Source organism: Orcinus orca, chromosome 9, assembly GCF_937001465.1.
Source record: "Orcinus orca chromosome 9, mOrcOrc1.1, whole genome shotgun sequence".
In the NCBI taxonomy this organism is placed as follows: Eukaryota; Metazoa; Chordata; class Mammalia; order Artiodactyla; family Delphinidae; genus Orcinus; species Orcinus orca.
Window position 1 is genome coordinate 75,018,562 of NC_064567.1, and position 24,242 is coordinate 75,042,803.

The 24,242-nt window shown below is 40.7% G+C and overlaps 1 protein-coding gene across 2 annotated transcripts in view; it reads left to right on the forward strand.

The window, feature by feature from the left end:
- Nucleotides 1-24,242, forward strand: part of NUP42 (nucleoporin 42) — a 41,761-nt gene that overhangs the window by 13,745 nt on the left and 3,774 nt on the right. The window contains exon 7 of one of the 2 annotated variants that reach the window (XM_004263437.4): nt 12-24,021. In XM_004263437.4, coding sequence (XP_004263485.2) covers nt 12-586 — 575 coding nt within the window. In that variant the 3' untranslated portion in view covers nt 587-24,021. Of the gene's footprint in view, nt 1-11; nt 24,022-24,242 lie in introns of those variants that run through there. The other variant, XM_033440360.2, reaches the window with a different exon arrangement.

The following is a 24,242-nucleotide window of genomic DNA, read 5'->3' on the forward strand; positions in this document are numbered from 1 at the left end:
GGTTTTTGTAGGTTTTCCAGTGAATAACAACAGCAGCATTAGTGCTCAGAATTTTAGTTTTAAACCAAGCTCTGGATTTGCTACTGCCCCTTCTGGAAGCCCTTCTGTGTTTGGGAGTACTCCAGCATTTGGAGCTGTACCCTCCGCCAGTTCTGCCATCACTGCTTCTACTCCAGCTTTTGGACTTGGGAAACCCCAGATCACATCTGCTGCTTCATTTTCATTTAAAAGCCCTGCAGCTTCTGGTTTTGGATCATCCGGATTTTCAGGATTTCCAGCTTCTACAGCAGGACCTGTTGGCGCTCCAGAGGCCTCAGCCTTTGGAAGCGGCAGTTCTTCAGCTGGTTTTGGTAGTCCAGGCTCACAGTCTCACACTGCTTTTTCCAAGTCATCCAGTGACACCTTTGGAAACAGCAGCATATCCACCTCTCTCTCATTCTCAAATGGCAGCACCACAACAGATAATGTATTATTCACACCCAGGGATCAACTAACAGCAGAAGAACAGGAACAATTTCAATCCAAGAAATTTACTCTGGGAAAAATTCCATTAAAGCCACCTCCTGTGGAACTTCTAAATATTTAAACGAGTAATTTTAAATACAGAAAAGAACAGCTTTTAAAATTGTTTTGAGTGGTTCATATGAAAGGGCAGATATATATATATACATACATATATATTATATATATACATATATATTTATAAGAAGTATAAACTTTCAATAATAGGAGTTTTTATATTTAGCATTTTCTTGAGTGTAACTATTTAAGTAAAACAACAAAAACTCAGCAACGGATTTTTTTTTTTTTTTTTTTTTGCTATAATTATGAATGGAACTGAAAAAACTGTCAGGGTGCAGTGAATAAAGTACTTTTCTTATTCTACATCACTTTACTCTCTTACCATTTAAAATTTTACATTTAAACATTTTTTTTAAAAGGAAGGAGATAATTTCTAGAACCAGCAGAGAAAAAATGCGTAAATGTTTAGCCTACTTACCAAATAAACATCAGTAGCATGACTTTAAACTTCATGTTAAAGAAGATTCTCTTAAAGAGAGAAATAACAATTTTTAAAGGGTGAAAACTTTTTAAGACCTAAGAAGCATTTTCCCCTCATATTTTTTCCTCCTCAGTTTTGGCTCTCTCATGGACCATTTGAGTTTTCTTCAACAATTCTGGGCTAATTTTTATCTTGGCCTAATTTTTATGTAATTCTATTTTTTCCTCACATTATCCCATCAAGTGGATGGATTGTAAGAGGAGTAGAAATTATGATCTCCTGTGAATAAATAGTATATAAATATCCTTTGTAGTTGCATAAAACATTTCTGGAAGAATATTTAAGAAACTTGCTAACAATGATTACCTCTGGGAAAAGAATTGGTGTCTGAGTTAGGAGAAATACTTTATATACCATTTTGAACTGTTTGAATATTTTACCATGTACATGCATTACTTTGTTTTTTTAATTGAAAGAAAATCAGGAAAATTAAAAAAGGACTAGGAAGCTTTTTTCAACTATAAACAGCAACATTATTGGCAAGTTTAATGATACTTATGATCAAGCTAGTTTTTCTAGCTGCATTTTTGAAAAGCATTTTTTTTTAATATAAATTTATTTTCTTATTTATTTATTTGTTTTTGGCTGTGTTGGGTCTTCGTTGCGGTACACGGGCTTCTCATTGCCGTGGCTTCTCTTGTTGCAGAGCACGGGATCTAGGCGTGCAGGCTTCAGTAGCTGTGGCATGGGGGCTCAGTAGTTGTGGCTTGTGGGCTCTAGAGCTCAGGCTCAGTAGTTGTGGCACATGGGCTGAGTTGCTCCGCGGCATGCGGGATCCTCCTAGACCAGGGCTCGAACCTGTGTCCCTTGCATTGGCAGGCAGATTCTTAACCACTGTGCCACCAGGGAAGCCCGAAAAGCATTTTTTTTAAACTAACGAATACCTCTTTATTCAAGATGCATCTTCTCTAGAATTTTTTTTTAAGTAACAGAGAAGGGACTTATAACTGGAAAAAAGTTTTTGAACAAATCTAGGCTGCTTTCTTCCGCCTCCATTTACATTATTATGGTATGCTCTTATTCCTTTGTGGTATATTTCTTAAAACACTTTTTTATAAAATATGTTTATTATAATAAATTTGGAAATTTCCAACAAGGAAATTAAAATTTTCAGTAATCTTCTCCCTGCTTCCCCCAAATAGTTTATGTAGAGCGGTGAGGATTCACCAGCTGTTTCTAGAGTTTCTATTAGAATTCTCAGACATGTTTGGATCTCCCTGTGTCCTCAGATTGAGGGAGTAATATCTTGTATATCTTACATATGGTTGATCCAAATACCCAGAGACCTGTCATGAGTTGAAGCATATGTGTCAGAGTTCTGTGTTCCTTTCTCAAGCCTCAAAAATTACACAGCTAGCACTGTGAGAACAGTTTCCTGACACAGATCTGGCATTGAAGTCATTTTTTTAAGTGAAAGTAAAAACTATTAAAAGATATGCACTCCACGTGATTTTAGCATATATGCAAAGGGTTTAATCCTCATGGGATCCAGTTTCTCTGTTACACTTTTTGAAGAACTGTATGACTCAAACTAACAGTTGTGGAACCGCAGCATTTAGAATAAAATCTACTCAAGGGGGTGTATGTTTGAAACCATCCTTGGTATAGAAGTGATAAATAGACCCTAAGTTCCTGCTTTGGTCGTAAGCTCTAAAGACTTTCCAATGTTTTTTTCAACACAGTTGACTCCTAGAGTTGTCCTACCCTGATGGAATGAACCCTGTGCTACCATTAGGTTGGTTACAGGCTTACCAGGCTCCCTTGGGTCCCAATTGAACTTCCCAATGTCCTGGAAGCTCTGAGGATGCAGATTAAGGGCCCAGTGTTTCTAAATCTGCCTGACTGTAAGGATCACCTGGGGTACTGATTAAATAATATATCCATTGGGCTAGGCTTGGGAATGTGTTTTTTTTTTACCAAGTGACCCATGAGATCCTTCAGGCAAGTTTGGGAAACTAGCCTATCCAACTACATTTAGGCTACTTAGTAATATGCAATTTGGGAGTTGTAATTGTTGGAAGTCTATTTTCTGTGCTCTCTCTCACACACACACACACACACACACACACAAATGAGATCCAAAGTTGTCAGATAGTGCACTTGTCAAAAAGTACAAATAGGTGCTATGAGTTCCTTAAAAGTGTGAGAAACTGAAGCAAAGAAGTCCACAAAGTAGAAGTCAGCAGTATGCATGCATACTGGTATCAGGAGTCCAAGGAGGCCAGGAACTCCTAGACAGGCCCTAAGGGGCAGCAGGGCTTCAGAAAATCAGAAACAGGTAACACTGAGGTGGTGGCCAGGCATAAAGGTAGATTGAGTTTCAAGACCCTAAGAGAGTGGAAGGGAAAAGGCAACCACAAGGCACGAGAGCAAGTGCCACCATCTGGATTTTTTTTTTTTTTCCACCGTCTGGATTTATTCAATGAGGCAAGAACCGATTCTAGCAGAGCTGGTCGAACTGAAAGTAGACCCAAAATAAGCATAAACAGCCTCCCTTCACAGCTTCTACAACAGCTGTCCCTTTTACCTCGGACTCAGAGCAAGGGACAGAATCGTATATAAGGTTTTATTACAAGTAAACTGATTTAACTAGGTTGATTATCTGATCACAGATTAGAAGGGGAGAAGTGTAACAGCTGAGAGCTGACTAGAAGGAGAGAGAGAAGCTGATATTAAAACTATTTAAAAGGCATAACATGATTTAGCTACATAGTATTGTTCATAAGAGTAAAATAATTCAATCCAGTGTCCAACAACAGGAAATTGGTTAATGTGGTAGGTTCACATATTGGAATACTAAACAGCCTTTCTAAATAACCTAGAGGAATAGGGAATAAACTTGGAAAGTTTTCACTCTGTAGTCAATGGGCAAAACCTGTTATAAAACAACATGTACAATATGGTCCAGTTTTGGGGGAAAGTGTATATTCATGGGAAGAAAAAACCTAAAATTAATAATAGCTCAGATTTGTTTGGTTTTTTTATTGTGGTTAAAAAAAAAACATTAAATTTACCATCTTAAACATTTTTAAGTTCAGCGGCATTAAGCTACGTTCACATTGTTGTACAACAGATCTCTGGAACTATTTCATCTTGCCAACCTGAAACTGTTTACCCACTAAACATTCATTCTCCCTCCCTCCTTTCTCCAGGACTTGGCAATCACATTTCTACTTTCTGTTTCTATGATTTGACTACTTTAGATACCTCATATGAGTAGACTCATACAGTAATTGTCCTTTTATGCTGGCTTATTTCACTTAGCATAACGTCCTTGAGGCTCATCCTTGTAGACTGTGATCGAATCTTCTTCTTTTTTTAAGTTTGCAGAATATTCCATTGTATGTATTGTATGAACCACATTTCGATTATCCATTCAGCTGTTAATGGAATTTGGGTTGCTTCTACCTCTTGGCTACTGTAAATAATGTTTTAATGAACATCTCTTAAAGATCCTGCTTTGAATTCTTTTGGATATATACCCAGAAGTGGGTTTGCTGGATCATATGGCAGCTCTGTGTTTAGTTTTTTGAGAAACCTTTACACTGCCCTTCATAGGAGTTACACCATTTTACATTCCCAGCAGCAGCGTTTCAGTTTCTCCACATCCACCCCAACACTTAGTTTCTTGTTTTGACAGTGGCCTTCCTAATAGGTGTGAGGTGATATCTCGTGATTTTGATTTGCATTTCTCTTATGATTAGTGCTGTTGAGTATCTTTTCATATGCTTGTTGGCCATTTGTATATCTTCTTTGGAGCACTATCTATCTATTGAACTCCTTTGCCCATTTTTAATAGGGTTATTTGTTTTCTTGTTGAGTTTTAGAAATTCCCTATGTATTCTGAATGTTAACCCTTTATCATATATATGATTTGCAAATATTTTCACCCATTCCACAGATTGCCTTTTCACTCTGTGGATTGTTTCCTTTGACACACATAAGTTTTGAAGTTTGATATAGTCCCATTTGTCTATTTTTGCTTCTATTGTCTGTGTTTTTGGTATCACATTCAAGAAATCGTTGCCAAATCCAATGTCCTGAAGCTTTTCTCCTATGTTTTCCACTAGTGGTTTTATACATTTAGGTCTTTAACCTATTTTAATTTTGGTCCATGGTATAAGGTAAGTGTCCAACTTCATTCTTTTGCATGTAAATATACAGATTTCCTAGTACCATTTGTTGAAAAGACTATCTTTCCCTATTTTGTAGTTTTGACATCTTTGCCAAAAGTTATTTGGCTATATAGGCAAGGGTTTATTTATAGGCTCTAGTCTCTGTTTCATGGGTCTGTATATCTGCCTTTATGCCAGTACCAGACTGTCTCAGTTGGTGTTGCACTGTAGCTGGTTTTGGAATAAGGAAATGTGAGGCCTCCAACTTTGATCTTTTTCAAGATTATTTTGGCTATTCAGGGTACCTTGAAATTTCGTATGAGTTTTAGGATTTTTTTTCTACTTCTGCAAAAAAATGACATTGGGTTTTTTATATGAATTGCATTGAATCTTAACATCGCTTTATGTAATATGCACATTTTACCAATATTAAGTCTCCCAAACCATAAGCACAGGATGTCTCCATTTATTTGTGTCTTCTTTGATTTCTTTTAGCAATGTTTTATAGTTTTCAGTGTACAAGTCTTTCACCTCCTTGGTTAAGCTTATCCCTATGTATTTTATCCATTTTGATGTCATAGTAAATGTGATTGTTTTCTTAATTTTCTTTTCACATTAGCCATTATTAGTGTATAGAAATACACCTGATTTTTGTATGTTGATTTTGTGTCCTGCTACTTTGCTGAAATTACTTATTAATTGTAACAGGGTTCTTTTGTGTGTGTGCATGAAGTCTTTAGGGTTTTCTACATATACGATCATGGAATCTGTGAACAGAGATCATTTTACTTCTTCCTTTCGGAATTGGGTGCCTTTTATTTCTTTTTCTTTTCTAATTGCTCTGGCTAGGACACTTGGTACTAAGTTGAATACAAGTGGAGAGAGGGGGCATCTTTACCTTGTTTCTTTTTTTTTTTAATGGACACTTTTAATCCTAATTGCTTTTCTTAAAATTCATTTACTTAATTTTAATTTTTGGCTGCGTTGTGTCTTCATTCCTGCGCATGGGCTTTCTCTAGTTGCAGTGAGCGGGGGCTACTCTTCATTGCAGTGCGCAGGCTTCTCATTGTAGTGGCTTCTCTTGTTGCGGAGCACAGGCTCTAGGCATGCAGGCTTCAGTAGTTGTGGCACGTCAGCTCAGTAGTTGTGGCTCGCAGGCTGTAGAGCACAGGCTCAGTAATTGTGGCGCACGGGCTTAGTCGCTCCACTTCGCCTTGTTTCTGACCTTAAAGGAAAAACTCAGTCTTTCGTGGTTGAATATGATGTTAGTTGTGGCCTTTTCATATATGGCTTTTATCATGTTGAGGTAGTTTCCTTCTTTTCCCAGTTTGTTGAGTGTTTTTTTTTTGTTTTTTTTTTTTGCGGTACGCGGGCCTCTCACTGTTGTGGCCTCTCCCGTTGCGGAGCACAGACTCTGGACGCACAGGCTCAGCGGCCATGGCTCACGGGCACAGCCGCTCCGCGGCATGTGGGATCTTCCTGGACCGGGGCATGAACGCGCGTCCCCTGCATCAGCAGGCGGACTCCCAACCACTGCGCCATCAGGGAAGCCCACTATCTACTCTTTCAATTCTAATTTTAGTTATTTGAATCTTCTAGCTCTTTTTCTTAGCTAATCTAGATAAGGGTTTGTCGATTTTGATGATCTTTTTAAAAGACCATGTCTTAGCCTGCTTGGGCTGCCAAAATAAAACATCATAGAATGGATAGCTTAAAAAACAGATCTTTATTTCTCACAGTGTTGGAGCCTGAAAGTCCATGTCAGGGTGCCAGCATAGTCAGGTTCCGGTGAGAACCCTTTTCCTAGCTTGCAGATAGCTGCCTTCTTCGTGGGTACTAAGGTGGCCTTTTGTCATGCATGTGCATGAAGAAATAGATTTCTCTCTCCCTCTTCTTACGAGGGCACTAGTCCCATCATGAGGCTCCCACCCTCATGACCTAATTTAAACCTAATTATCTCTCAAAGGCCCCACCTCCAAATACCATCACTTTGGTGATCAGGGCTTCAACATATGAATTTAGGTGAGGGGACACAAACATTCAGTTGGTTTTATTGGTTTTATTGATAATACCAACTCTTGGATTTATTGATTTTTTCTATTGTTTTTCTATTCTTTATTTCATTTACCTCTCCTTTAATCTTTATTGTTTCTTTCCTTCTGCTAAATTTATGTTTAGTTTGTTCTTTTCCTATTTCTTCAAGGTATAAAATTAGATTATTGATTTGAGATCTTTCTTCTTTTTAATGCAAGTGTTTATCTCTATAAAGTTCCCTGTTATCACTGCTTTTGCTGCATCCCGTAAGTTTTGGTATGTTGTATTTTTCATTTGTCTCTAAGTGTTTTCTAAATTCACTTGTGATTTATTCTTTGATCCATTTGTTGTTTAAGAGTATGTTGTTTAATTTCCACATACTTGTGTTTTTTCCTTCTGCTGTGGATTTCTAATTTCATTCCATTGTGGCCAGAGATACTTTGTATGATTTCAGTCTTCTTAAATTTGCTAAGACTTGTTTTGTGACCTAACATATGGACTACTTTGGAGAATGTCCATGTGCACTTGAGAAGAATGTGTATTCTGCTATTGTTGGGTGAAGTGTTCTGTATATGTTTCGTTCAATTATTCTATAGTGTTAAGTCCTCTGTTTTCTTATTGATCTTCTGTTTGGCTGTTCTATCCATAACTGAAAGTGGAATATTGAAGTATCCTACTATTATTGTGTTGCTGTCTTTTTCTCCCTTCAGTTCTGTCAATGTTTGCTTCATATATTAGGGAGTTCTAATGTTAGGTGCATGTATATTATAACTGTTATATCTTCCTGGTGAATTGACCCTGTTATCATCATGCAATGTCCTTCTTTGTCTCATATGATAGTTTTGGTATTAAAGTCTATTTTATCTAAGTATGGCCACCTCTGCTCTCTTTAGGTTCCTGTTTGCATGGAATATTTTTTCCATCCTTTCGCTTTTAGCCTATGTGTGTCTTTAGACCTATAGCATGTCTCTGTAGACAGCATATTAGTTGGTTCTTGTTTTTTATCCATTCAACCAATGTGTCTTTTAATTGGTACATTTAATCGATTTACATATAAATTAATTATAGGCAGGAAAGGACTTATATTGCCATTTTGTTTTCTGTATCTTATAAACTTTTTGTCCCTCTCTCCATCCTGCTGCCTTATTTTGCGTTTTGCTGATTTTTTTGGTAGTGACATATTTTGATTCCCTTCTCATTTCCCTTTGTGTATATTCTATAATTTCTCTGTGTTTATCACTGTAATTACATAAAATATTTTAAAGTTATAATAATATGTTTTAAACTGAAAACAACTTTAATCACATATAAAAACTCTGCTCCTTTACAGTTCTGCCTCACCCACTTTATGTTATTGAGACATAAATTATCTCTTGTAACATTGCATATTTATTAACAAATTTATAATTACTTTTTATGCTTGCTTTTGTTTTCTTAAATCTGTACCAGATTTAAAAGTGATTTATGCACTTACCTTACAATACTACATAATTCTAAATTTATCTATATGTTTACCTTTACCAAGGAGTTTTATATTTTTGTACGGTTTTTGTTGCTCTTTATCATCATTCTGCTTTAACTTGAAGGACTCCCTTCAGTATTTCCTTTTTTTCTTCCTAGCCAGTTTGTTTTCTGTTGACACCACAATGCTCAGGTCTCGACCGTGTACTTCGGTGGTGGTCACAACCATTACTTCCATTGCTGCTGCTTGGTCTTCAGGTTCTCCTCACGCTTGTTGAGCTGGCAGTGCATAGTACATATTTTCCTGGGCTGCAGTTCCAGGGGTTTGTACTTCTTGCCCTTGTAGAATTTCCTGAGGTTCTCTTTCTGAGTCTGGTTAATGGCAGTGAGAACACAGACAATAGATTTTCAAACAACTCGAATCTTATAGAGTTTGGAAGCTGCACTGCCTGTCACTTTGGAGACATGCAGCTGGGACAGCTCCACTTTCACATCATCCGTTTCAGCAGCTCCTCCTTCTTCTAGCCTGAAAGTCTCAAGACTTAATGTTGGCCATGGCTGCACAAGGATGCTTTAAAGTATGAAACAGATGAATGAAGGCATCTTCTTTACCCAAAACATTAGTTTATGTTAAAAATTATTGCAGGGCTTCCCTGGTGGCGCAGTGGTTGAGAGTCTGCCTGCCGATGCAGGGGACGCGGGTTCGTGCCCCGGTCCGGGAAGATCCCACATGCCGCGGGGCGGCTGGGCCCATGAGCCATGGCCTCTGAGCCTGTGCGTCCAGAGCCTGTGCTGCGCAACAGGAGAGGCCACAATAGTGAGAGGCCCGCGTACCGCAAAAAAAAAAAAAAATTATTGCAGAAGAAGAAACTCAATGGGGTCTGACTTCAATAATACTCATCAAAGGTAAATTAATATAACAAAATACCACTTCATGCCCATCAAATGGGCAAAAATCAAAGTCTTACAATAACAGTATTAATGAAGATGTAACATTGTGGAGACTCTGGTGAGCTGCTGATAGGAGTGTGGATTGGTGCAAGCACTCCAGAGAGCCATTTGGCAAGATCTAGTAACTTTGAAGATGATCATCCTCTACAACCTAGAAGTTTTACTCCTCTGCAAGGCCCTTGCTCCTCAAAGCGTGGTCCTAGGACCAGCAACATCAACACCATCTGGAAACTATGCAGAATCTCAGGCCCCATCCCAAACCTACCAAATCAGAGTCTGCATTTTAACAAGACTCACCAGATGATTATATGCACATGAATATATGAGAAACTACTGCATGTGGGAAAAGGAGACATGTATAAAACTTTAAATAGAATTGCTTGTAGTAGCAAAACATTGGAAAAAACCAGAAGTCCATGCCCGTGATAACAGATACACTTTGGTATAATAGGATACATCTGTACAACAACTTGAGTTACATGTATAAACAGCCAAGAAAGCACAGGTGCAGAATGATTTGTATAACATACCACTGAAAGTGCAAAGCACAAAACAATATTATATATTGCTTATGAATTTATAAACATAGTAAAGGAATAACAGCATGAGAATAATAAGCACCAAATTCAGAATAGAGCTTGTTCAGGGTGAGGAAAAAAAAGAATGAGATTTAGGAGGCATATACAGGGGGCTTTATATCTGTGACTTTTAAAAAATTTAAACTTAATATGACAATAGTAAAATTTTATAGAATGGGTGATGAGTACATAATTATTCATTATATTTTTTCTGTACTTTTCCATGTACTTGAAATAAGTTTACAAATTTTTAAAGGTTTAATTTAGAAAAACAAAAAAAGGAATGCCTTCTTTCCCACCCTCAATTTTGTATTATCGAGTAGCTTTTAGATTTCTGAAGTGATCACTATGAATCAACTAGTTTGTCAAATTGTTTCCAAGTCTTGAATTAAATATTCCACTCTGAAGATTCCATTCATTCAAGTACTGAAGTACAAGGAGTAAAACTACTCTAAAGAACAACTGACTGTGGATGTAGACCATGTTATTTTTGCTGCTAATGAAATGTTAAAGGTACACATTCAAATATTTGTGGAGCAAAATGGAAACTACATTTGATTCACTTATTTGGGTAAGAATATGTGTTTGTCTCTCTACTTACACCAGACAAGGAAGATAATCTAGAATCAATATGATAACCTTGAGGCTCTTTTCTCAACCATATGTTATCAACCAACTGGAAGTCTAGTCTTATTTCCTTGGTCATTTATAATGTAAACAGCATTTAGTCCTGTCAGCATTGAAGTGGAGAAATAGAGGAATTCTCTGCCACTGATATTTTTTTATCACAATGGTTGTCAAGCTTTTCCATTTGGAAACCTTCTATTGACTCTATATGATTCACATCTCCCCTATACCAAGAAAAAAAATTCAAAAGAGGACATGACTTTACTGGAATTATCTATTAATTTAGAAGCTATTCAACTGAGGGACATTTACATAATTCAGTAGAGAAAACATACAGTTCTGTGTAAGAAAAAGTTTGCCTGATTTATAGGAATTGTTGATCATCAATATTAAGGACCCACCAAATGCAAATGTTACACTAAGGATTCAGTCCTAAGACCTATTGAGGTTTGGAAACAGGCTCTGAAGGATTATGGGAAGTTCTAAACAAAGTGTCAAGTCTATCAAGGAGCTCATCATCAAAGATGAAGATGAAGGAGAATAGAATCAAATTCAAACGGTAACATATATACAAAAGCACTGCAGTGAGTATATCAAAATTCTACAGAGTAAGGTTAATGGAGTCACGAGGAGCCATGAGCCTGTGGTAACTTCCCAGAGGAAATGAATTTTAATAGTTTTGAGAGGGAAGTGAAATCATAATGGGAAGGAGAAATAGCTCAAAGGGCCAGAAGTGAGCTTCTAAAGCGAGATAAGCGGAGCCTGGGAAGACTATATTCACTTTATGATATAGAGTTTGAAAAGATTATCTCTTTAGATGATCTAAATGTGAGCTTGGGCAGGTTAACTTTTCTAATCCTCTTATCTGTAGAATAGGTAATATTCACCACCCAGAGATTGTGTGATCAGTAATGAGTGTAACATCCGTAGGAGAGAAATTATGTTCAATAATTCCATTATTCACTAAAATTATGCTTGTTCACTATAGAGAATTCAGACCACATAGAAATACATAAAGTGAAAATTATACTCCACGTTCCCAATAACATTGTCTTTAACATTTTTGTGTGCATTTCTTCCATTTTTATTCTTTATACACATTCTGATAGGTATTATCATTATCGATGCTATCATACTATTTTGCATCTTGTCACTGAACAGAACGTCTTGAAGAACCTTCCATGTCAGTACATATAGATTTACCTCACTGTTTTTTGTTTTTTTAGATAAGTAGATCTATTAATATAGGATGCTTATGAAGGATAGAAGCAGGCAAGCAAGAGAGCTCTGCCCCGAGAACTAAGTGGGCTACATTTTTATAATCAAAGGAAAAGTGGAGAGGGAGAAAAGACCACCTTCTTCCTCTTCCTTTGTAAAGTTATTGCAGGAAACTTGGGCACAAGAGGTTGGTCATGTCCCAGGTGAGTCCCTGGGTTGGGCCACCAATTCTTTCCTTCGCACAGGAAAGAATTCAAGAGTGAGCCATAATAAACTGAAAGCACAGATACACATTCCATGGGCAGAATGTGGTCTGTCCCAAAAGGCGAGAGTGGCCCCAGCAGAAACATGCTCCACATACAGGGGGCGGGCCATCTCAAAAGGCGAGAGCGGCTGACCTCACTGTTTTCAGAGTCCATATAGTATTCCACTGTGTGTCCATTGCTTAATTTACTTAACCAGGCCCCTATTTATGGGCCCACAGTCCTTCACTAGGACATTCTAGAACATATATCTTTGCATTGTGGTAGTGTTTTGTAAGAAGCAAAAGTGCTGAGTTGAAAATTTTTCATTTTAATAGAGTTTGTTAAATTGTTCTTTGAAAAGTCTTATTGATTTATCCCTCTCCGCTTTCCTCCCCACCATGTAGGTGCTGAAAACAGAAGACATAACCTATTCGCATTTCAAAGGATAATGGATGATGAATTTTTTGTCATTGAAAATATACAGCAATAATAGCCATGAAGACTGGGAGATTGACCAGCAGCGTTGCCGTAAGTCCCTTCCAGTGAGCCCCTGGACCAGTCCTGTGTGGACATTGCCTCAGGTCTTATGTGCTTTTTTTCATCAAAACCAGAGATCCGTATATATATATAATACATCCATATGCATACATAATCAGATACATTGTTGCTATTATTATTTTGAGCAGACTGATATTTGTTAGATCAATTAACAGTAAGAAAAATAAAACTTTTCTTTTACCTTCAAAAAACAAAAAGAACAATCCAGAGACCCAGAGAGACAGGATTCCCAACTGCTCTGAAGATGCCATCTGCCCTGCAGACCAGTTTTTGTGCTTGACCAAACAGCAGAATCTCATCAAAACAGAAAGGAAAAAAAAATTTCTTGGCAGAAAGTACCACCTCAGGCAGCTCACTGGTGGGGGCAGAATTGGACAGGGATGGCTTTAAGAAACAACCCTAGCCTTCTAACTGGCCAAGCAGCTTCTAACAAGCTGCTAAAGGAAGAGGAAAATGAAACTCTAAGGGAGAGAGAACTATCCCCAAGTGACTGAGGCACCTCCTGACCTCACATGCTTCCTTATCTAGCTTAGAGCCCATGGCCCATCAGTCAATCACTCTTAAAGATACGTAACTGCAACTCTTCTGCACCCCCTTCCTCCAGGTACTTGCCTGGCCAACCTGAAACCCAGGGAGGCTGTCTCCTGTGACCAACACACCTGCAGGGCAGAGTGGTGCTACAGACAGCTGCGCTGTGAGTCACGATCTACGATCTCGGTGACACTGCCCAGAAATCCACACAGTTCCTCCAGGGGGCTCGGGCAGTACCGAAAGGTTAATACCTGATTGCAGTTAATACTCGATTACACTGTTCCCAACTAAGCCGTTCTCCACTGTCGCCTAATCTATCTTCTCTCTGAAAGAATGACCCCTCCTCATACTTCACAGAGAATTCGAAGCCATCCAAGAAGACATTGGTCATTCTCTTCTGCACTCCAAGTCCAGCCCTTCACACATGCTATCTGACACCACCAGTTATCCACTCCCCCTTCACCGAGTCTCCCATAAATGTCACACATGCTGTAGCATCTCCTCCCTGCTTGGGGGGTGGAGAAACAAATGCAAAATGCTCTCCATCTCATCTTCTTGCCACCACTCCAGCTCTCTACTCCCTGTAACAGCCGTGTGTCTTTAAATGTTAGCTTCATTTGGTGGCTCCCCTCCTCTGCCCAGTCTCCTCTCACTCTTCAACCCATTTGTCTCCCACCCGCCATTAGCCTGAAACTGTCCTTGGTAAGGTCTCACTACCAGTTAGGCTTCTTTTCAGGCTCCCTTTTCATCTGACAACATTCCTGCCACAGCTCCAGACACTACATCTTCTCTGAAAGTCAGTGAAGAAAAAAAGATTCCAAGCAAAATTCCCACAGCCTCTCTGGCTCTGCTCAGGGCTATGTGCCCATCCTGGATCAGTCATGGAATACACAGAGGCTCTTCTGATGTCCTGACCAAACTCTGATACAAAGGTCTCCTTTTTAATGGCTGCATAGTATTCCATTGCATGAATGTATCATTATTTATTTAACCTCTCCTTTGCTAATGGACATTTGGGTTTTTCTAGCAATTTACTAACATAAATAATGCCAGGATGCACTTTCTTAGACCTTGCCCACCTACATACACACTCATACTCACACAGTTCTTTCTTCACCAAACTCATAGAGCTCATGACTGCTGAATTGTGCTTTTTGTGTTTTTGAGGATCTTTCCATCACACCACCAACATGTCACATTGTATGTTCCTGTGACCACTATGTGGAAGAGAAGGGGGGAGGGGACACTGGAGGCTGCAATGTCTAGACTTTGTCTTCACTGTCTTCAGTTCACTAAATGTAGTCCAGCTGTCAAGAAAGGAGCTCTATGAAGTTTAACCTAAAATTAGAAGAAAAAAAAGCTTCAAATTTCTATGGAAGTCTCATTTGCCTTCTAATTTCTCTGGGTGACCTGGGGGTGCAGGGGGAGGCAACTTTCTCCTAATCTGTTCTGCCCTGTAGCCTCTGTTTCCACCATAACAGTTCGCAGGAACTGTTAAAAACCTTTAAATTTCCCATTTGCCTTCTTTTGCCATTGTCTAAGAGCTGCTATGACCCAAGCTGCAGAGAGAGCCTCTACCACATCCCTCCAACCTCCATCCTCAAGGAGATGACAGCACCCCCAGACCAATGCCTGATGTCTTAGCCCTTGTCTTGATCCCCTGCTTTGTGGTACTGGCCTTGCCTGTCCCACAATGCCCTTATCCTGCCAACCCATCACTCTGAAGCTATAAATCAGCACTTCTGGTTAACTAAATGCAGCATCTCTCAGAATGTCATGTGTTCTTTCTGCTTCTGATGCCTGATTTTTTAAAAAATAATGTCTTTACAAACCTCTCTGGGCTAGCTTCAGTTTAGAAGTCCTAGAACTCAGCTCTAACACTATCCAGATCTGTCTGCAGTTAATACTTGATTACACTTCATGTCCTTTTTTTTTTTTTTTTCTTTTGTGATACGCGGGCCTCTCACTGTTGTAGCATCTCCCGTTGCGGAGCACAGGCTCCGGACGTGCAGGGTCAGTGGCCATGGCTCACGGGCCCAGCCGCTTCGTGGCATGTGGGATCGTCCCAGACCGGGGCATGAACCCGTGTCCCCTGCATTGGCAGGCAGACCCTCAACCACTGCGCTACCAGGAAAGCCCCTTCCTGTCCTTTTATTGTTGATAAATAAGCTTTCTCTTCCTTGACTTGCGGAAAATTGTTTTTGCATTTTTTTCTCTTGTGCCTGTACATGCTCAGTGCCGTGACCAAACACCACCAACCCCATTCTCCCGTGTTACAACAAAAGTCTTCTTTGTCCTCCTTCTCCCCCAATGCCCAGCAGAGAGTGAAAACACAGACTGAAAATATTCTCTCTCCTAGCCCTTTCTGATGGGATCCCTGCCCCTCTCCCTCAGCACTTGCAACTCCACACGGGTTCCCAGGGAAAATCCCAGCCCCCTTTGGAATACAGTCTTCCCTCGGGTCACATTTGCTGATATTTTGTAAACGAAACTTTCTTTTACTGGCACTTAGTAAACTGAATGAATAAGTATCAGTACTACTCATAGGGACTTCGCTCGTGGTCCAGTGGCTAAGACTCCGTGCTCGCAATGCAGGGGGCCCGGGTTCAATCCCCGGTCAGGGAACTAGATCCCATATGGCACAACTAAGAGTTCACATGCCACAACTAAAGACCTGGCACAACCAAATAAATAATTTTTTTTAAGTACTACTCATAAAATATAGAGAGAACTTACAACTGCCAGCATTGTTTCTAAAGGGTGTTACAAACGCTGCACTATTGACATTAGTTAACACATTTGTTTTAAAGACTCAGTTTTATCAGAAGCTTCAAAACAGAATCAGGAATGGTGTACAAGTTATAGTCCCTGCCTTGTGATTATTTTGGTTTTCCAAAGCCTAATTTTTTTCTAGATCTGCATACATGAGTGATTCTTTATCCTGTGAAAGTAATACTTTATCACTACATAGCTCCCTAATTCCCATTTACTCATAAGATTTAGAAGAGAGGAGCTCAAAAGGAAAGTTATTCAACTTGAAACAAAATTTCTAGTAAGAAAATAACTAAGCGGGCTTCCCTGGTGGTGCAGTGGTTAAGAATCCGCCTGCCAATGCAGGGGACATGGGTTCGAGCCCTGGATCGGGAAGATACCACGTGCTGCGGAGCAACTAAGCCCGTACACCACAACTCCTGAGCCTGCGCTCTAGAGCCCACGAGCCACAACTACTGAGCCCTCGTACCACAACTACTGATGCCTGCATGCCTAGATCCCATGCTCTGCAACGAGAGAAGCCAGCACAATGAGAAGGCTGCGTACCGCAACGAAGAGTATCCCTGCTCATTGCAACTAGAGAAAACCCATGTGCAGCAACGAAGACCCAACGCAGCCGAAACTAAATTAAAAAAAAAAAAAAAGAAAATAAGAAAATAACTAAGGCTTGAAGCAGAAGAAACCCCAGCTGGCCTATTTCCATTACCTAATTAAGAAGGTAAATAAAGGGACTGCCGTGGCTGTCCAGTGGTTAAGACTCCACACTTCTAATGTAGGGGGCACAGGTTTGATCCCTGGTCGCGGAACTAAGTCCTACATGCTATGCAGCGTGGCCAAACAAAAAAGAAGGTGAATCAATATACGAATGTTTGCTGACTTGATTAATTTTGGGGGTGGTGAATTACATTTATGGTATTCAATGTCTCAGTCTATAATAATGCACATATGTACATATGACCCTTTTTTTTAATTTCCTTCCTTTTTAAAAATTTATTTATTTATTTTGGCTGTGTCGGGTCTTACTTGTGGCACGCGGGCTCTTTGTTGCGGAGCGTGGGCTTCTCTCTAGTTGTGGCGTGGGCTCCAGAGCACGTGGGCTCTGTAGTTGAGGAACACGGGCTTAGTTGCCCCGAGGCATGTGGGATCTTGTTCCCATACCAGGGATCAAACCCACGTCCTCTGCATTGGAAAGGGGATTCCTAACCACGGGACCACCAGGGAAGTCCCACATGTGACTCTTTTAAAGAACAGATTCTCTGATCCCCCAAGTCCCACTGGAGCCAACACTTTTCTGCAGTCCTATGAGATCCAGGATTGTTTTCCTCTGGTTTGTCCCAGAGTGTGGCACGTCTACCTCTGGAGGTACCTGAGATGACTTTTGGAGGTATGTGAACACATTTTTAAATTTCAACCGGTTTCCAATATTTATTTTACAATAGATTACTTTTCTATAGCTACAGTAGATTATTTTTCTACAGATAGAAAAAAACATAGCTAGCGTATCAAACTCCTGAATTCATGAGTACTATTGCTTAGGGTGAGATTAAAGTATCACTAGTAGATCCAAAGATAAATATTAAGTAAAAACTACAATAAAAAGTACACAGATATGACAAAAATCAGGAAGGTGGTACAAGGGTGACTGAGGTTGAGAAGACCCTGCTCTCTCTCTCATGCTGCCTGAAACATTATGGTGCTTCATCAGAGTTCAATAATGTGATACCTGACCCTCATCCATCCTTTTTCCTGCTATATTTCAAATAGTCTGCCACAGGCAAGGTGAGTTAACTTAGTGGCTGGCTTTCTGTGCTCCCTGTTTCCTGCGTAGCTGGTGCAGCAAAGCAGAACCCACCTGCTGAACTAATTGTGCTGAATTTGGGCATCAGAGAAGATGCCGGTCATTTATCTGCTCAGTGGCTAGTGAGTTCTTTGGCATTTGTTTTACTTTTGAGAAAGACGAAGAGGGAGGTAATGATCTTCTCTCCAGGAGCCCTGGGCAGCTGACTCAGAGTCACAGGACTTGCTGGCCTGGAGGCATTTCAACACCAGGCTCGGGCCCTTGCAGAGCAAATCCCATGACTCCAAGGGACTGCCCCCACTCACTGTTGTGCCAGAATGCCCCTGTGAATGATACTGCTCAAGTGAGTAGGTCCTGGAAAAATCTTCTTAGGTTATAAGAATTTTATGGGAAGAAGGTGCTTGATCTTGTAGGACTTAATTTATTTTAACAATTGTTATTTATTTATTCAGGTATAACTTTATTCTAGAAAGGATATGAGATGACTTACAAAAATATTCACAGTAAGATAAAACTTTAAACAAGTAGATGAGGAAACTAGGGCAAAAGGAAAGTGAGAGAGCTTCCCTGTTGGTGCAGTGGTTGAGAGTCCACCTGCCGATGCAGGGGACACGGGTTCGTGCCCCGGTCCGGGAAGATCCCACATGCCGCGGAGCGGCTGGGCCCGTGAGCCATGGCCGCTGGGCCTGCGCGTCCGGAGCCTGTGCTCCGCAACGGGAGAGGCCACAATGGTGAGAGGCCCGCGAACCGCAAAAAAAAAGGGAAAGTGAGAGCAGGAAAGATAAAATGGAGCCAAGAATGAGGACTGTCACCAACATGCTTGCAGTACGGGCTCTGCACTTTCTAGCGGTGGTGGCACAGGGGCCTCTAGGCTTCCTCACAGCGTGAAGGCAACAATGAGTGATGAGCCCATAGTGACCCTGACATTTTTCCTAAAAAGAGAACACAAACAAACAGCTGCTCAGGACAAGGCTAACCATTCCATGTGCTGAGATCAGAGGAGTTTCTAGTGTACCTGTGATGCCTTCAATAGCATCCACAATAATGTCCCTAGGATGCACCATGGTGGCTTCACAGGGCTGGTTAATATCAGGTCCTTAAGCAGAGGTGGACAACTGATTTTTGACGAATATCTGAAGGCAATTCAGCGGAGAAAGGGTAGTCTTTCAGCAAACGGTGCTGGAACAATTGGATATTCACATGCAAAAGATGAACTTTGAGCCATACCTCACATCATACATAAAAATTAATTCAAATGGACCATATTTTCATTTTCATATTTAATTTAATAGCTGTACTGAGGCATAATAAATAGTAATAAATAATAATAAATTATTGTTCATATTTAACGTGTACAGTTAAATAACTTTGACACACATACGTATCCAGGAAGAACAGAATTGCTGCTGAGGGAAGGCAGACTACATCATCGGTCAAGGTTCAGCTGCAGAGAACAGAATACACCCTAACAGAAAATTCCACTCTAGTTGAAGCAGAAAAAGACATTTCAGAGTATAAAATGATGTAACAATAGAGGCTCTACCCTGAGCTTCTAGGAAAAACTCTCAGTCTCACGACCAAGTCAGAGTCAGCAAGCTGCCTCTGCTAAGCTAGGAAGCCACCCTGACTTCTGCAGGCCTCAGAGCTCTACCACTTCCTCCTCATTAGTAAAGAGATGCATGTGCCCTGCCTCTCCTCATAAAATCAGTTCCAAATTCAGGTCTTGCAACTGATTGTCGAAACCTAACTGACATCTGGAACTCTAGCTTCAAGAAAGTCTGGGCAATGTAGTTTTTAGCTTTCCAGCCTCTGCAGTATTAGAAGGCACTTTATTTTATTTTTATTTATTTATTTTGGCTGTGTTGGGTCTTCGTTGCTGTGTGTGGGCTTCTCACTGCAGTGGCTTCTCTTGTTGCGGAGCAAGGGCTCAGTAGTTGTGGCACGTGAGCTCTAGAGCGCAGGCTCAGTAGTTGTGGCATGCAGGCTTAGTTGCTCCGCAGCATGTGGGATCTTCCCAGAGCAGGGATTGAACCCATGTCCCCTGCATTGGCAGGCAGATTCTTAACCACTGCGCCACCAGGGAAGCCCTGGAAGGTACTTTAGAAGGAGCTTGGGGTAGATGTAGAGCAAGCAAATCCACAATACCCATCACGCTGTGGAAGGAGTTGGTTTGGGGGACAAAATCAGGAGTTCAGTTTTGAACACGGTAACTTTAAGGTATCTTTTAGATATAATAGTAGAGGTGTATAGTAGGCAGGGGAATAAAATGCTGCAGCATAATATAGTGGTACAAGCACAGATTCTGGGTCTTGGGTTGGGTCTGGGTCTTGAACCCAGTCTGCTGGTGTTCATATCATACCTATATCATTTATTAGCTGTGTGACATTGGAAAAGTTACTTAACATCTCTGTGCCTCAAATTTTATCACCTATAAAATGGGAATAGTAAGAGCATTTGCCTAAGTAAGGTTGCTATGAAGACTTAAATGAGTTAAGTTTTGTAAAGTGTTTAAAACAATACCTGTCACAAAAGAAGTGTGTTTGCTCTAGTAATAATTACTATTGTCTTAATTAATAATTATTGTTTAATTAATAATGCAGGTGGTCCTCCATATCATGGATTCTGGGAAATAATGAATTTGTGCTATTTTAAGCCACTAAATTTTTTTGTTACATAGAAACAGATAACCAATACAGTCGCCTAAGTATGAAGTGATATTAAGGAATTATTAAGTTAGAACTGTTACAATTTGGAGTTACAAAACATGTTCTTTTTACCCTGGGGTGCTGCCTGCCTGCCTCTCCCAGAGAGCCTCAACCCCTGTGCTGGGCCCAGTGACGCTGCCTGGACAGTATGTGCTGACCAAGGTGGCCCAGCCCGATGCTACCCGCTCCTGTTCATCCAGCCCCAGGTCCTGGTGGCTTCCACCCCTGCCTCTACCCTCTGACTGGGCTTTGCATGTTCCGCTGACCCAGGGAGGTGGTGGGTGGAGGCGCCAGGCTTCAGCTGCCTTCTGGGGTAGAACACTTACCTGACCACGGTGGGTCAGCGGTACTCACCCCAGTGAAAGCAATTCCAACTTTAAAAAAAAAAGGTGATTTTTTATTAGTGATACATACAGAAATATGCAGGAAGTGTCTGGGATTTATTTTAAAATAATGGTAAAGAAAGAAATAGATCAAAATATATGAAGAAAACACGGTAAAATGTTAGTAATGACTAGATCCAGGTGATAGCTTTACATGGAATCATTGTGCTATTCTGCCCTTAGATATGTCTGAAATTTTTCATATTAAAATGTAAATATACATACATATAGATGGGTGTGTAGAGAGAGAGAATTCTGTCTTAAAGCCCGTTTCTCCTCTTCCTCCTTTATGTTGATGTTTCCTAATTGTCTCTTTCATTTGTCTCACGAGGGTATCCCCTTTGGGTGGACTGTATTTCTAAAAGATGTCCCTATTAAAGCATACTTTTATAATCTTCTCCTCTTAAAAGTTGGATTAAGCCTGCAAACTCCAGCTCTGTGCGTCCTGGAGTCCAGTGTGAGCCCCCACAGGGGGACAGCCACCTCCTCTCAGCAGGTCTGGTTGAGCCCCTGGGGGCTGGAATGCCCTTGAACAATGGCCCTTATTTGCTGCCTTTCAGGGGGCCTGGCGTGCTCTCCTGGTGCCAACCCCAGCTGTCTTTTTCACCATTCTGAGCTCTCCTCCGGCACCTCGGCTGAGCCTTAATTCTTTCTCAGAAACCCGATTCCTTCGGCAGAAGCCATGTGTCCGCTCAGGCCCCATCTGACAGCTGTGGCCCCTGGCCTGGCCCTACAGACATTCAGTGTTCCCTTTCACAGGCCGTGGCGTGTTCCTGCCAGAAAAGTCCACTTCCTTTACGAGTCTCTTTTCCATGGTGTCGCTCTTTTGGCCTTGAGTGTCATGCCAATTCCTTGCACACTTGATGAAAGGATTTGGGGGCAGAAAACTTGAATCAATGGGGTCTTTTTATTTTTGAACATCAGTAAACAGCACAAATCAGTTCAATGAGTTCAGACTCAGTTATTTCCATGCTTGGTGCAGTCTCTACCCAGCATTAAATCCCACTGAAAATGCCTCTTATTATCTCCAGCTAATGAAGAATGTTGCTCTTTTTTCGTGGTTTGAACACACTCCAAAACACTGGCCTGAAAGATCAGTTTAACACTGGACAGCACTGAATACAAAAGTCTTTAACTTTCCCTTTTCTACAGCTCACTGACATTATTCTAATCGTTTTCTTTCCTCTTCATTTATTCTGCTCACTGACAGTATTTTTTATCTGTTTGGTAGTGTAAAATGCAACCATTTGTTTTTGAGACTAATGAAGACATGCCAGGATCCTTTCCATTGATTCAGTTATGAATAATATAATTAGAGATTAAGAGGTCCAGTTAACCTGTTAATTTGTCATAGTTGTACCTCCATCAAAACGGCCCCTTCTCACCTGTGTCATTCCCAATATCCAAACCCAGGAAGAACACTTCACAGTATATTGTGGCACCAGCAAAGAATATGACCCTCAATATTTTTTACTTAAAAATAATTGGTGGTATATGAAATTATTGAGAAATAAAACCACAGAACAAATATTCCTGAAAGAAGATTTTATGGCAAAAAAATCTATATATTGTCCCCTGTAATACTGAATGCCCCCATATTTTAAAAGGTTAAATCTTTTATAGTTAAACCACTAATTCCACGAGCATAAGTTAAGTGGTACCAGTGATATAGCTTCATCAGGTACTGATAACACCTAGTGAAACCCTCAGCCCAGCAAGAGGGTTCAGTGGCAGATTCCAGAACCAGACTGCAGGGGTTCAAATCTCAGTTCTAGTACTTACTGTGTGACCTTGGGCAAATTGCTTCACCTCTCAGTGCCTTAGTCCCCTCATCTGAAAAATCAGAACAATTAGAGTACCTATTATCTCCTCTCCTCACCTTGGTGGGTTGTTGTGAGGATGTAAAACACTTAAATTATTGTCCAACATGGGCTTCCCTGGTGGCGCAGTGGTTGAGAGTCCGCCTGCCAATGCAGGGGACGCGGGTTCGTGCCCCAGTCCGGGAAGATCCCACGTGCTGCATAGCGGCTGGGCCCGTGAGCCATGGCCACTGGGCCTGCGCGTCCGGAGCCTGTGCTCTGCAGCGGAAGAGGCCACAACAGTGAGAGGCCTGCGTACCGCAAAAAAAAAAAAAAAAAAAATTATTGTCCAACATATGGAAAACAATCATTGTCATTGCCATTGTTGTTATCCTGGGTGGATGACCATTGACTCTCTCTGCTCTAGCCTCACAGCCCTGCCAGAATGTTCTTCCTGCAGCACTGCTACCTTCTTTTCTCACACTAGCCCACACTTGACAAAACCTCTGGCATTTTTTCATTCATCAAGTGATCTGCCATCCCCCTTGGGGGAAGTTTCATTTCTGTGGCAGGATAAATCACCAGGTTTTCACTCAGAAGGCAGAAATGATCAGGAAACCCCAGGTCACAACATGAAACAGATCTGGTTTTTCAAGATCCTCATTAACTTAAAAAACTTTAAAAAAAATGTTAACCTAGATGGAAAGTTGAGTTAACTTTATCCCTCTGTTTGAAGCACATTCTCATTAGTCTCCACATAAGTCTGTTCCCTTGTTTTATATTTTACTTATTCTCTTGTTCACTTTCCTCACTCCCATCTTCCCCCACCCCAGCATTCTATGTTTAAGGTGACTCTCTGTTTCGGGCTTTGTGAAAAGGCGGTGTGGCAGTGGTGAATGCACGTGTCTTTAAGTTATACGTGTGTTGTGTGTGATGTTCCCCCTACAGTCTTAAGGTCCACGCGGCTGTGAGGACTTCTAGGCTTCTCTTCTCCCTGCTGCCTAGTACCCCAGAGCACCCATCCTTACATCTGACTCTCCTGGTCCCCAGGTGACAGACACCCAAGTTGCTCCCAAACATCCTCTACAACAAACCAGGGAAAAGAGAGGTTCTCGGAAGATGGTCTTGGGAAATCTTGCTACTACGTGGATGAAGATAAAATTGGATCCCCACCTACCACTACGTACGAAGTGAACTCTAGATCGATTAAAGACCAATATCCGAAAACTGAAACAATGGGATTAATAGAAGTAGGTGTGGGTGACTATCTAAGTGACCTGGCAGAGTAGAGAACTTCTTAAACTAAACCTCAAAAGCATGAAAGTCCTTGAACATTTCTTCCATTCACCTTGGTTTTCCAGTCCTCCCTCACCTCTTGGTCAGCCCTTCTCAATTGCCGAGAGG